The 15,581-nt window shown below is 41.6% G+C and overlaps 1 protein-coding gene across 1 annotated transcript in view; it reads right to left on the bottom strand.

The window, feature by feature from the left end:
- KCNK5 (potassium two pore domain channel subfamily K member 5) overlaps positions 1-15,563 on the bottom strand; it is a 35,682-nt gene extending 20,119 nt beyond the window's left edge. The window contains exon 1 of the mRNA XM_026034040.1: positions 15,354-15,563. Within this exon, the coding sequence (XP_025889825.1) occupies positions 15,354-15,539 (186 nt within the window). The 5' untranslated portion in view covers positions 15,540-15,563. The remainder of the gene's footprint in view (positions 1-15,353) is intronic.
- Between the last annotated feature and the right edge of the window lie 18 nt (positions 15,564-15,581).

The raw sequence follows: 15,581 nt of genomic DNA, 5'->3' as shown, positions 1-15,581 counted from the left end.
TCTTATTCTACAAAGCACTGGTGCAACTCTGCTGCTATAATCTGTACAATTCTAGTAGTATTCATTCATTATATAAATATATATATATATATATATTTCTATGATGTGGTGTTCCAGGTAAGATTTTGGATCTTAAATCCTTACAATTACTATGTTTTGGAAAGTATGTTATTGCCCTCAAGTAACATCCTCTTAATAACATACAGAAGGAGCTTTTCAGACAGAAAAATATCACCAAAATAAATAAATAAATAAAATCACCCTTTTCTGTGGCATTCAAAGACACATCAGAATTCTTCAAGGACTGACACGATGCAAAGTAGTCAGGGAGAAAATAAATGCTGAAGAGTAAAACGAATTACTTGTAAAGAAATAACTTTGCTAATAAATAGACAACCACAGCATTTTAACAGCACATTTAGTAAGAAGTAAAAGTCAAGATTACTGATTCTGTAGCAATAATTCCATGCATCATTTGCATGAAGTGCTGTTTTACTGAAGGCTTACAGACAGCTGTTACGTCTACAGCTATCAGACATAACACAAGAGCTGTCCTCTTCAGATTAAGCGAAGTTTGCATGAAAATATTCCAGCTGATAATGGAAACAGAGCCCTAATCAAGGACTGCAGTGAGAACACCATGCAATTTTCAGGAGAAAAAAAAAAAAAAAAAGTGAAATAAGCAGGTTCTTTGACTATTTGCTTTGGAGAAAAGCAAAGTTAAAGTCCCATTTACTTTTGCAGCTTCTAGTCATAAACCTCTATTCTGTAAAAACACAGTTTGAGAAAATTAGTCCATACTAATTTGCTAACAAGTCTTCACATTGCATGTATTGGTGTTTGTGGAAATCTGTTTCACAAGACTGAACTTTTCGTTATTGCACTCTCAATTCAAGGATGATGCTACAAAACAGTATTCAACCCAAACAAAGCTGGGCCTAAGCACATATCCCTTCTCTCTTTCCAGAGCAAGGAAGGCCAAACCAGGATTGCTCACACGCCCTTAGGGAAAAGATAATGGCTTAAGGAATTAGCAATCATTACTGCTTTGTTCAGTTTTTTAACGCTCTTTTTACAGACTTACAATTCAAAGGAGATACAGGCTGTGAGTAGTCACGTCTTCTGAAGTATTTGTTGTTATTTCTGCACCTTAGCGTGTAATAATGAATTCCTCTTGGCTACAGYTGCAGTTCTCATTCTTACTTTGCATCATGCATTCCCTAAGAGAAAGCACAGAGCAAGGGAAAGCTGCTGTGCAATCACAGATCGGGCAGGCTTAATCTGGTAAAAGGTGAGTTCTGAGTTGTTTAAGAAATTGTACCATTACAGCTGAACAGGTTTTCCATGTTCCTCCTTGCTACCAACCAGTCTTCACCCCGTCCCCTCCCAGCACAATAGAAACTCAAGAGAGAATCACAAGACTTTTTAAAGTGATTCAAATTTCTTCATTTGCCGATCCAGTGGAACTGGTAGAGAGGTCAACCTTCATTTCCAGGAATCATCCGACAGATCTAAGTGCTCTAACATGGACGTCCTGCTCCTAATGTTCTCCTTGCTACAACAGCTAGATTGCAGGGTGCCTCCTCGTGACTTCCCAGCCCAGATGTGTAAAGAGAAGCCAAAGGGCAAACTGGTTGATAGAAGCGGAATGAATTCCCCTGCAATAAACACTCAAGTTTTGGAGTGTTTCCTATTTATAAGACAAAGCATGAAGTAATTTTGATACTTAGGTTGTAAGAATCCATCAAAAGGAAAAAAGAATGATGTGAACAAGTTGAGTCCTACTTTCATTCTGCAGCACAAATAGGTGTTACTGTTTCCTCTGGAAAAAACTTCTAACTTTTATGGATATTAACCTCTCAGAGGCATATCAATATTTTTACAGCATGTGCTCTTTAAGACCTGCTTATGTATGATGTATAGCATGAACAATTAATTTTCCTATAAGTCATAATTCATAGGACAAACAATGTGAGAGATATTAATGGAAAGGGATCAGCAAGGTTATTTCCTTTTGAAGCTTTCTGCAGAGTTAAATAATAAATGAAACTCATAATTCAGCAAATTAGTTAAGTGGAACTATTTTGTCACTGCAGAATCAAGACCTGAAGCTCACCCATTTGTGATACTTTCAAATGCCATGTTTGAGTGAACTAAACGCTACTTAACTTTATTTCACCTTTCCATTTATGTGCAATGGGCTTGAATACTCATGGTTTTGAAAAGGCAGCTGGCTTCTTTGTTAGATGATGACTACAAAATTCAACAGTTGACATAGATTTTTCCCCCTATTAATTTCAAGACTATATTCCAGTTTAATGAACTAGTTAATAAACTATTTTGATGAAAAGCATATTCAATGCACTACCAGCACTGCCTTGCCTTTGTGATTAATGCAATTACAGAACTGTTTCCTCTACACTTTCCCAAGTTCCACACAGACATGTTTTGAAGACAAATTAACTGAAGGTTACTGCTGCATGAGAACTGCAGCTGTTCTGCAGATGCTAAGTSCCCCAACTTTTCATCCTCAGAAGAAAGATTATTCTTATTCAGAAATAAAACATATCAGAGATTTGCATAGCTTCATTAATAAAGCTTAATTTTGAGAGCTCCTGTGTAGATATGCTTACAGTATCCTATTTGGCTGGAAAGGGAAGTATTTTACAACCCTTACACTGCACCAGCTGAATTAAGAAGCTGGAAAGCAGTAATAGCTGATTAGGTTTCCTTCCTATCAGAATACATACACAGTGACTAACACAGCCAACTCCCCCTACAAATGGCTTGGGTAAATGCTGTTGTCCCACTTTACAGATAAGAAGGTGGAMGCAGAAGGGTCAAGTAGCTTAATCAAGCCCCGACACCAGTTGGTGACCTATGTTTGGTAGGGTTAGAACCAGACCATGTTTACATGAGACTTTACAATAGTTTACTATAGAGTTGGTAGCGACTGCATGAGCAGATGCTAGCCCTCCCAGCAACCCATTTTTTCAGAATAATAGTTTAGTTTAGCTCAAGTTGATTTCAAGTRGATTTAAACTAAATCCAAACAATCTTAGAGTCAATAAAAACAGTTTACTGAAATTAATTTGCTAGAAGTGCGTGAGTTGAATCATATCTTTGAAACATTTTTTTTTTCCTTCCACAAACACAGTCTCCAAGACCTGGAGCAGCAACCCAGCGATCTAGTTCATCTTAGCAAACTTTTGCTCACCTATAAAATGCAATTGGAATATGAACAGAAAAGTGTTCATAAGAAACAAGAGAAGTAAACGAATCAGTTGAATATAAAATTAATATCCCTCCCAAAGCTTCAATGTACACAAATAGTTCATTAGSACAAGTCAATATGCAGGCGATCCAAGTTTTGCTTAGAGGTCTGAAGATGCTTCTCAGCTCATTGAGTAAACTGCAGCATGAAGTATCATTGCACTGAGAAGTTTATTATGTTCCCTCCCATATATAACCATGCATAAAAAGATACATTTCAGATTCAGAGAGTTACAAAAAGTTTCTCGAAGAGTTAAAAATAAACAATAAATTCCAAAGAGCTTTTATGGATGTTTGTAGTAGCTAGGACTAAGAATTTCATAGACTTCTGTTTTCAAAAGTGTTTTTGGATTTCATGCCCCAAATTCAACACAACATTAAAGGTCTTGCTTCTCTGATGCTGCCTAAGGTAGTATCACACCTCGCACCTCCTACTTAACATGCCAGAAATCCACCAAAGGCAGGCGGTACTAGTGCAGCAACACGTACTTAAACTCACTTTGCTTACAAATCTTGGGATGACTTTTTCTTCTCTGGAAGCTGGCTAAACAAAAACGGAGTCAGGACGATTAAGAACATTTTTTCATGGATTTGGAAAATGAAGATAGTTTGAAAGGGATTTACGTCTTGGATAACAATACTTTAAGGAAAATCAAATCAACACTAAACAAAAAAGCTCCTGKACACCTGTTATTTGCTTGAGAATTTAGCAAGCTTGCATATGATAGAATAATAATTCTCTGCCTTTCAGCTGCATTGAAACACTGAAATAAAGTGTCAGTCAAATCAACCTGAGTGGAGAAGAGTGCCAAGAGCAATGGCAGCATTTGTAACCAGCAGACTCTTGAACCACAAAACAGGAACAGGGACCAGGCTATTAACTTTCCTGAGTTAGAACTAACTCACCTTGGCAAGCCAAACAAACCAACCAAAAAAAAATCCAGTGTAAATCACCTGAAAACTTTACGTAACCTCAACCACGCTAGTCTCCTGCCCTGTAGTGTTCCATGAGGGAGGAGGGGGAGGCAAAGCAAGGCAGGCATCCAAAATCAACAAAATCAACAAGGACAGGATGCTTTGTAAGAACAGCAAGGTGAAGGTTTTATGTTAACAGGAGCCTCAAGGAAAAACCCACCTCCACAGACACACTTCTTGCTTTGAGACTTTTGTTACTCTGCATTTAGCTTTATCCACAGCTTAACAAAATGTTCTCATTCACCTTGATCCTCTGATGTGCTACAAATCACTCCAACACTAGTTCAGTTCACGACTGATCTTGGGGTGATGGCAGGAAGCAAAAAGGAGAGGTTACTTGGGACAAATAAATCCACAGACAGATGCAGAGCTCTGCCAGCTCCGTTAAGGCAGGATATAAAGTGCAGTCAGAGACTAAGTGTGCTGGGAAACGGTCTGATCTAGACACTGTCAGRCCTATAATAGCATAACTTGGCTAGTCTGCCTTGTTTCTTGTGGTGTGGGAGTAAATTGACTGGTAATAACAGCACTGCAGCTAAGAGCTACACACGCATTAGAAAATCCCTTACAGTTAGAGCAGCGTGATCAGCTCATGCACAAAATCCATTTTTGCTGGACTGGTATAACCTTAACCCCACTGCCCTGCCACACACACTGGAACACAATATTCTGCTATTTTAGTAGGTTCAGCACTATATTACTTAGCATACACAGAGTGCTTTCTTTTCCAGAGGGTTTCCAATCAACAACTTGGACAAAAACAAAATACGCACACACATCCCCAATAACTAAGGTGATATTACATTAAAAAAAAAAAAAAAAAAAAAGAAACATTGAAATATCTTTTCAATTCCATATCCTATATAGTTCCTGGGCGGAAATGCATGGTAAATAAGTCATCACATTTAACTGGGCTATATCCCATAGAAAGTGTTTTCAACAAACAAAAAGCAGTTCTATTCAGCTGGAAAACCCTTAAACAAAATTGTTCTACAGCTTGAGTTTAGTTTTAAAGCTTGTCCTGGAATTGGTTTTGCTGCAGTATGAAACTAGTAGATCTTGGCTGTGAATTAGATGACAGTCCTTAGGTTCAGCTTTATCAGTTGAAAGTTTATTTTCAAGCTGTTTTTATTATGTTTTTTTTACTTCCACCCACTTGAATGTCAAAATAGCTTTGCTCAGACTTTGGAATGGCAGCATCATTGAAACAAGTTCACAAYTGTGATGAGGATGTTGCTGTGCCTGGTGTCTTTATGGCAGTGCTTTGCATTTTACTGCTGAAATAAGGGGAGGAAAGGAAATATTCTAAAGACCAAAGTGGAATGATTTTCCCCACAGACAACATTGAGAGGAGAAAAATAATTTCATATGATACAGAATTATGACAGACAAAAAATCCCATTTTCAATCCACTGCAGTTACACAGCACAAATACATCTAACTTTGGATTGAATGAGGACAATTACTTTAGCTACTGCATTTCATGTAACACTCATTAATGACTCAGTTTCCACCGAGTAATTGCACAGAGAAGTTCATCTATTCTGCACAAATCCAGCCCCTCTCTGCTTCACCCATCCTCTTTTGGTAGATGAGACTACCAAATYGTGCACACTTCCAGATTGGTAAAGATTTGCTTATATTTCTAGGTCGCTCCTAAACCTCTAACATGAGTTGAAGGCAAAAAGTAGCATGGACCATTGATATGGGACAGGTAGGTAAAGCTTGAGCTCTGCCACTTGTCTCAGTTGGCSTATGCCCTGAGCATATAAAAACAGCCAAATCATCCAGTTCTCCTCTTGCTGCTGTGTTATGGGAAGCGGGAACAACTGGCAGCAGCGCTATCACTGCTGCCTTCTGTTTATTACACTCTTTCCTTCCGACACTTCCTGCAACTGTCATTGCTAACTGCTCAGCAAGCATCTACTTCCTCCTCCTTAGAAGCTGGAGGCAGAGGAGGCACTTGTCCTTTGCCAGGTAGAGACACCCCATCCTGGCTTAAAGACCTGATCGGCATTCGAGACACACAGAAAATCAGATTTGCAGAAAAGCTGCAGTAACCTCAAAGGAATTAGGATTTTCTTCAGGAAGAGGAACAAAATTCAGCTGCAAGCACCTAGACGAAATCCAGCATGAAACTACTTTATCTCAGTGTTTCTCTGTCAGGAAAAGGAAATACAGCTGTCGGGACATCTGTCCAAATGACCAGCTGTCCGTATTGTAGTAGAGCTGGGCACACATTCTTAAAAAACATGCAAATAAAGCCAAGACTTTCCCGAAGCATGAACTCCATTGCACACTGAAGCAAAATAAACATATATACATCCGTTTCACCAAGTAGGCTGGCAGCTTTGGGACCTTGCAGAGACTGTGGAGCAACTTCATTAAATACTGCAGTTACCCTGCTGTCCCAGAAGGAGCTATGAAGCCAAGCAGTCTGGTCCAAGAATCTACCTGGAGCACTCAGTGCTCCTGTGACAAATTACTCAGGACAGGAAAAAACTACTTTTGCTACTGTTTTTTGCTACTCTAAGGAGAGCAAAGCTGATCTTTCCTTTGCTCTCTCTTGCCCTCCACCCCAAAAATCCCAAATAAAAGTGGAAACATGCAAACTATATTTTAGAAGGGCAAATTGATAGTGATCACTCAACACAACTGTAAAGCTTTCAGCGTACGCTGATACCAATAGGAAAGCATGATTTTCTGAGCATGACCTCCAGTGCCATTTAAACATCCTTGTGCCAACAAGGCAAACGCTGATTACAGAACAGCCCTCTATCCTTCTGCAGTCACGTACGCACCATTTACACAAGTTTGAAGGTTGAMATTCTAACCTAATTGACAAGTTATCATGGCTTACACAGGCTTGAAGGTTGAAATTCTGATTCAATTGTCGAGTTAACATGGCCCAATTATTTACTTTGATTTTAGCGTATTTTCATAACAGCCTGTGGAGCTTGCTAGCAGTAACTCTTACAGCTGTGTGTGTAGCAGAGCCAGGGCTCCAGCCAGACTGATGCAACAGAAGTCTGTGGAAGAAGTCAGTACCACGAGTGAGTTTGGTCTCAGACCCCTTCCCTCCATGCAGCTGCTTGGCTCCCACACCTCCTCTGCTCCTCTGGTGCCTGGAAGGGACGCGTCAGCCTCGCTTCCCTCAACGGCCAGAGCAAACATACTCACAGCTGCTCTTTCTCTGCCAAAGAGCCACACATGATTCTTAAGCATCTTTCCCTCCACAGCTTTTTCTGTTGTTGCTGTTTTATTTCCCTACAGGGGGTTGGAAGGGTAAGAAAGGAGCATCAATGACCTTACAGGTCACACGCACAAAAGTCATCAGTGATAAACTTGATCCTTCAGCACAAGCCACAGAATTAGATGCATCATAGATGACTTTCCTCCTCAGGACATTCACAATCAATCACTTGCAGGATAATCTGCAGGATCCACTAGCTACCTCCAGTTAGCTGCCATCATCTGAAGATCTCATGCCTTACTTTAGAGTCCCTATTTACATTAAATAACTGATATTTTTGTTGCTAAAAAGGAACAGAGTTCAAGACTTGTGACAAGTCTAGAGACTAGTCCTCCGACTTTTTTTGCACCTGCTGCAACCTCAGAGACCACAGATCCAGGTTTTGTTTCTCGGCAGCTGGAAGCGGCTTATGCAATATTTGAAAGATGTCAGTATAGAGCAAAGTTAATTCAGTATTTGCCAGATTGCTCAATCGTGTCCAGCTTCCACCTTGTCCCTGAGGCAGAAATACAGTCCTACAGATGGGCACAGCACTAGCCAGCCCCACAGCAAGTGTTAAAATAAGGTCATGTCAAGGGTCAAAATCAGGAGAAAYGCTGCACATGCGCAAGCCAGTAGAAAAGGAGTGGATTGTGGTGCAGTAATTTCAGACTTTCAGCACAGGCTATGATATACACTCCCCTGCTGTTAGTTTCCTACGTCTTTTACATCAGGCTTGTTTCTTCCTCTTCAAAAAAAACAGTGCAAGAAGCCTGAACTTAAAGCACTGCTGAAGATACTTAGCAGCCAGTGGTGCCTCGGAGCAGCTGGAATTTTACACAGTGCAATGGGAAAAAGAGTAAGGAAGGTTAACTTCTGCTCCAATTTCACTGTAAATAGAGCTGCCAGGGAAAGGCATGCCTGGAAGGGATCTCTCCTGCCTATAATTAAAATGCTGATAGTACATAATTAAACAAAAAAAATGTGTCTGGAGCTATCAGTTAAAGATCTACTTAGTGTTTTAGTGCAAAGCTCTAAACACTAAATCCTGCTGTTTGTGCTTGAGGTATTAATATGCATCAGAAAGACAACAGCAAGTAAAGAGCACAAAGCTCTGCCTTCAAACCTATGCCATCCCTTCCACAAGTAGGGTAGGAAAACGAGGCTGTTTGTTGCAGGCCTTGTTCTAGGGGCTCACTCTTGTTCTAGGGGCTCGCTYGGCCTGGAAGCCGCTTCTGGAGGGCCCCAGCAGCATGGACAGCTCTGTGTGCCACGCAGTGGTATTTAGTCCAGATCAGGAGAGTGCTGCTGAAGTTGCTGTCCCTATCGTCTCCCTATCGTCCCCAATTATCATGCTTTGATTGACGCCACGGAGCAGACTCCAAGCGTGTGAGCTGAGCTCCTTTCAGACTAAAGCCAACTGCAAGATGCGTTCCAGGAAGAAATCTAATGCAAGGAACTGCTCGTGGGCATTGAATCCATAGGATCATGGTACAGGCAGAAAAAAAGTCAGTCCCTGCAAATTCAGATTCAGGGAGCTTCAGGTCCTGGGCACCACTTGTGTTGCCCTACCCATCTACTCCCATTGGGCTGCACTAACTGCTAATACAGACACAGCTTCAGAGCACTTGGCTTCCAGTTTTGACAAAGCGTTAAACACATAGGGCATAACGAGAACAAAAGGATTATCCCAGCGACATAAAGAGGATATAGATTTTAACCTTTCAAGAGTCCCTATAAGATTGTAACCCAGTTTAATAAYGGAAAAATACACAAATGAAGGTTATGACATACTTGCCTTGGAAATCTTTCATTTCTGTTTGGATTAATACTATTAGGGGCTTCTGGAAAATTAAAAAGCACGCTTTTGAAAACTGTATCATAATACTAACTTTTCTTTCAAGATAACTACTACGGGATTTAAGCATAACTACTACGGGATTTAAGCATAACTACTACGGGATTTAAGCATAACACAGAGTTAAAAGAAAAACAAACCATGAATTTTAACCCTTGTAAATATGGCTGGTCCATTTGGATGATACATATATATTTATTAGCAACAGTTTTCTCAAAACCATTGTCAGTTACGTCCTTGCTAATCAAACTATTGACTGTCATTTGCAGTCCAGTTTGTTGCTGCTTGCATGTTGCTATGTTGACATCACTTGCAGAATCAGTGCGTAACGTGATTGCTCTGAAGGTCAACAGCATTGGGAGGAAAAAAAATGCATTTTGTTTAATTTGATTAAGAGCAAAAGCAACAATTTATTCCAAAAAGGAAATCTATAGAAAGCCATCATTACACTGCATTTCCACTGGCTAAATCAGGTACCTTGCAATAGCTATGTAGACAGCATGAAGCTAAACTAAAAGTGCTTCCAAGACCTTTTAGGACAACAAAGAGTTGAAACCTGCAAAGTTTCTTGCAGGGCATCAACTCCACAGAAAAGCCTGTCAGAAAACACACCTAACAGTAGGGTAACATGCCAGGTAATACTAACATTCTGCCCTAAAATAACTAAAGGACAAAATATTGCAAACACTCAGGGACAAGTCCGCAGTAGAAAAAGTGGAACCTCTGATCGATGCTATTGCTCCATCAGCAGACAGAATTGCAGCGTGTGCAAGATCAGTTTTGTTTAACTTTGTTCTAAGAAAGTTTAAACAATATAATGGTTAAACAGATAAAAAAAATGCACACACAGAAAAGTATTCTGTGCTTACATATGCTTTTGCGTTTAGACATGCACAGTGAAAAGCGATGACGTTGGGTAATACTCCCCATCCCAAATTTTCCTCTTACAGATATTGCCACGGCAGCACTAGAACTGACAGCCCGAGAGCTCATCGCTGCTGAACGTCCCTTTTGAACTTCGGCAGAACTTAAGACAAATCCTTGAAAACACTTGGCAACAGCTATTCTCATGCATAAGCCTTAAGTGACTGAAGTTTTTAGGTGGGCAGTATCAGATGCTTTTGTCAACAGCTTTGCAGTTAAACGTYTTGCATTAGCAGCCACTTGCCTCTCACGGCTGCTGAGCTTTACTGTGCTCGGACTATGTAAAAGGCCGGACTATGCAAAAGGCTTTGTCTTTGAAAAGGGCAGCTCATCTGGCAGTTCAAACTAAGTCATTCGGTCTCCCAYTAGTCTCCTCCCCCACCCCTCAGTGCCAGTGCCTTAGCTGGAAGGGATCAGGGAGTTAAAACAAATAAACAAACAAACCCACCCCAGTAGCCTAGGGAACTTTCCTACCTTACCTGCGCACCTCCTGAAGGGCATAAGGGAAGGGAAAGAAACTGGAAATATGTCCACATCCACTTTACATCAATGAACATATTAAGTTTTAGGGTCGCTCTGCAAACCGCAGTGTTTGCAATTGTATTGTATGTAGGTGTGAACCTTGAACTTCAGCTTGGAAGTGCTCAGAAACAGTGCATATTTATCAAGTTTTGTACTAAAACTGAAAAACTCCAGGGAACAAATCTAGAACGAAACTYCATTGCCCTCATCTTCCCCATTCCACTCCCAAATGCAAAATAAAGCCCTGCAAATGCACTTGTTAGTATTTTGGGGTGGAGAAGACTGCCTTGTTGTAGAAGATATGTAATATAGGAGGAAAATTACTATCAAGTCTCTTACAGTTGTTTCCTTTAGCATAATCTCCTTGTGTGCCACATATACCCTAGAAGAGGCTCCTCTTAAAAAGTCTTCTAAAAGTTTGACCACAGCACTGGACTCCAAGTCTAAACATTTAAGTTTCTAAAGCTCTCTCTCAGGCCTTCTGTTTACAGTCAAATAAAGACCTCACTTATTTGTTCTTATACTTAGTATGTTTGTCTGCTTCTCCTAAATGGAGCTGGCAGTTTCTCTTTTCATTTTATTATTCTGTTTTGAAAGTAATCATTTTCACTTATCTTCAAATTCTTTTTTTTTTTCTTTTCACCAGCCTTGAGGTTTATCAATGGGAAGTATTTAATTTCTTAATGGCTGTGGTGGGCCAGTAAAAACGATTTCCCAGTAAACAAGTCCTGGGCCAGGGTTGCCAACCTTTGCTCATGCGAATAGTGACAGGAGGGTCAAGAGGGCTCCTCCTTGCATGAATAGCTCCTTTATCATTAAGCTGGTATTTCACAATCAGGATGGAGCAATGAAGAGTAAAAGTAAGGAACTGGAGAAGAGGGAAATGAATGCATTGCCTTACATAGACTKCTGTCTCCAAAACTTTATTCTACAACAGGGTAAGCAAAGGTGTGATCACTGGATTCCACAGTCGCCCTTCTCCTCCTCAAGATTTYCTGGAGCTTTGGGCCACAGCAGCAAATTGCAAGGACAAATCATAGATTTTATCAAGTCTCTGCTCTACTTTGTACTGTTACAATTAAGTTTCTAGAATATCAATAAATATGGTGTGATTACACCAATATTAGTAATTCTTCTTTTACAGCTGTTCCACAATGTTATGAGACATTTCTATCACAACATAATTGTACTGAAATCAGGAATTGTGCAACCTCTTCTCTCTAAATAAATATGGTTGTGTCTGAGTCTCTTTAGAGGTCTAGATAATTTGTCATGTGAAGTGTCTTGTTTTCGGTGTCATTTTGTCATTTGAGCAAATCACTTTATGCAGAAAATCATGACAGAAGCCCTATAGGCAGCAACCAGTCATTCACCTTTAACATTCATGTCAAAGAAGCATTATTCCAATAAGAATTTAAGTACTTCTTTCTTTAAGTCTTATTTTTCTAATAACTAATATATAGTAGATATATTTATATATAGTAAGATAACTAATGTGGCACCTGTAGTAACAAGAAGAAATTGGATTCTTCACACAAAAGACTTCTAAATGCTGTTTTTAAATTAGCTTATTTTTTAAGCATTTGTCTCATTCAGAATTGGGGAAAAACAGGCCTACAATACTCAGCTTGTGAGTTTTGTGAAAGTGTCTGTTAAACACATTGCAATAAACATTTATTGCAGTGTATTTCTACTGTAATCAGATGTTATGAAACCTTCTATTACAGACTATAAACTTTAGATTATATTTGACCTAATACAGCCCCTTTAATAAATAATCAGTTAAACTGTCAGTATAGACACAGCAGCTTGTATGTGTCTTAAGAGTCTGCACTGATAAGCTACTTGTCTTTTTAAGTGGTTAAGATCACACTACAACTCTAACTTTGTAGCCACTCCACACACCAAATTCCCATTGCACTTACAGCCAACATTAGGCTCAGCTGGGCTCAGAACTAGGCTGGGTGGCCAAAAGATCAGCAGCGAGATCTGTGTCTGAATAAGTCAATCCTTGTCACCTTTCAGCCTGGTTTTGGAAACAAAATTGGTATTATTAGTTCAATTTGAACATTTCTTTGCATCCTTTCCTATTATTAACAATTACTTTAAAATTTACACTTGGTGATGATGTTTGAATAACTTCACTCAGTGCATGTTTTAAATGGGCATGTTAAAGAGGGTATCAGTGAAAGGATGGAGAAGCTCAAAGCAGTTGTGTAGATTCACATGTCAATGACAATGACAGCAGGCAGAAGGAGAGAAAAGCCTCTGAGATGAACTGAAGGCCTCACAAAAGCTGAAAAAAATGAGACAAGTCATGCAAAATCCCCAAAACAAGTTCAGGGATTCCATGGAAGAGCCTCAAAATAAGAACCAAACAAAGCTGAAGACTAGGAAAAGATCCACTTCTTAATCAACAGTATTCTGGATGTGCTGGATCCATTCTGGATGCAAGAGAATAAATTTGTAGTTTTAACGTGAAAACAGGATGACCAGGTTTTCCCAAAAGAGAACAAACATTAGTAAAGTTGTAAAGAATCAGGACAACACAACAGAAAACAAAATAAAACAAAAAAAAACATGGCCTGTAGCTGAGAAAGGACAGCTATGGAGAGTGTTTCCTACATTTTTTACGGTTTACTCAAGATGAAACCCTAGCATCCTTACATGATACTTTTATCCCCTATTTAATTGAACTGGGCTGGATTTCACCCTACCTTCCTTCTCCATAGGAAATGCTACCCCCTTCCCTCTCATCACTTCTCACATAAAAGGTTAATAAGAAGAGCAGCAAAAGCACAAGTCTGGAAGGAAGTAAGCAGAAGTTTCAAGTCACCAATAAGGGGGAAAGAAGTGCAAGAGAAGCCTTATATTTAGCCAAGCTGAGCTTGAGCTGACAAAAGATCCATGAGGAATCATCACCCCACCAAGATCGGATATGAAAAGTAAGGCAGGACTGGGAGCAGCAGAGGATGAGGATGCCATCAGGAACTCATGCACACTGAGGACAGAAGTCCTTCCACATGGTGCTGCGCAGAGATGCTCAAACTGGACACCCTGCTCTGCCTATAGCTTCAACTATCGTTCTTCTTCTCATTGCTTCTGTGCCCATCCCCACACGATACTGAGCAATACCATGCACACAATTCTAGCCAACTGCCTTAGAATTTTAAAGAACCATTAGTTAAATCCCCTAGATCCTCTCCAACCAATATGATTTTCATCCTAAATTGAGCTAGAATCCAAATTCCAATTTATATTTGCAGCATACTATGCTTAAATGCCTACTCTGCCCCAGGTAATGGTTTTCATTAGAGATGTCTGGGATAAACCCAGGTACGTTTCCAGCACAGGCAGACACACTTCCCCACAGCGTGGCTTGTCTTTATTTCCTGCATCCCTCTACATGTAGTTCCAAGCCTTCATCCACCCTTTCTATAGTGCACAGAGTTGTGTTTAAGATGGTTAACAGCAAAGGACACTACCCCACAGCAACAGAAAACTCCGCTATCTGAAGCGGACAGAAAACCAGTCACCAAATGAAGAAAGAATCTAAACCACAAACGTTTTAGAAGAACCACATTCTCTTTCCAGGTATTGATTATACCAGTGGAACTAATGGGTCATTATCCCAGTCTTCCTTATTTTAGCATTTTACTAGGTTTCTAGGTTTTTAGTGAATTAAATAATAATAAAATAAAAATAAACGACCAGATCTAGTCAATACATATCTGAAATAAAGAAAAACTGTCCCCAGTGACTCATTTTCGCCACTGGAGCCCCATATATGTGGGCAGATTATTTTTGCAGCTCGCCAGCGCTTGCGACCCTATTTCCATGGACATGTCCCCTGCAGAACGGCACAGAGCAAGTTCAAACTGCTCCAGGATTTACTACAGGCTATCGACTAGCAATTAGTTTTGAAGGGGCATTCTAGCAGATAAGCGAGATGGGGCGATTATCGTCTCCTTAGGGCCCGGGAAGGAAGCTCTCCCGGAATCAGGCGCGCAGCGAGCCCAAGGGCTGCGGCCGCCCCTGCGCGGCGGGACACTCACTTCGGGCCAGTTTCCCGAGCCCTTCCTTCAGACTGACCTCGCAGCCCTCAACACACACGCACGTCCTCCGCATAACGAGGGTATTCAGGGAAAAAAGGGAAAAAAAAAAAAAAAAAAGCAGCCGGGTAGAGGAGGGCACGGAAGGAGGGCAGGGGAAGGAGGGCGCGGGAAGCCTCCCCCTCTGCCCCAGACAGAGCCCCCATTGAGGCAGGCAGCGGCGCTGGGGGCCGCGACAAGCGCCGCATTCAGCGCCCGGGCGCTGCGCTGGCGGGGCTCGGCGCTGCCCCCCCGCCCCGGGAGCTCCCCAAAGCCCCAGCACCGGGCAGCAACGGCGGCCAAATGCGCACGGGAGGAAGCCCGCGCTCCCGTCGCCGCCACGGGCGGGCAGGGAGCAGGGAGGCAAGGCGGCACCCGCGGGGGATCCCGCGGCGCTCGCTGCAGGGCCGGCCCCGGCGCCGAGCCCGCCGTGCCCCCCGGCTCGCGCCGCGGCACCTGCGCGGCCGCCCCGCKCTACCTGCAGGATCTTGTCCAGCCCCTCCTGGCCCAGGCAGGGGAACTGCTTGAGCAGCTCCGTCTTCTGCCGCTTGTAGTCGTCGGTCGCCGAGCGCCAGTGCGGCTCCTCCAGCACCTCGAAGATCGCCGCGCCGATGGACAGGTAGAAGATGATGGCCGAGGTCAGCAAGGGGCCTCTGTCCACCATGGTGCCGGCGGGCGGGCCCCGCAGCGGCGCGGAGCGGAGCGG

Source organism: Nothoprocta perdicaria, unplaced genomic scaffold (assembly GCF_003342845.1).
Source record: "Nothoprocta perdicaria isolate Ctin4 unplaced genomic scaffold, notPer1 scaffold_139, whole genome shotgun sequence".
Lineage (NCBI taxonomy): Eukaryota > Metazoa > Chordata > Aves > Tinamiformes > Tinamidae > Nothoprocta > Nothoprocta perdicaria.
Note: the sequence above shows the minus strand (reverse complement) of the source record. Positions and strands in the feature narration are given on the sequence as shown.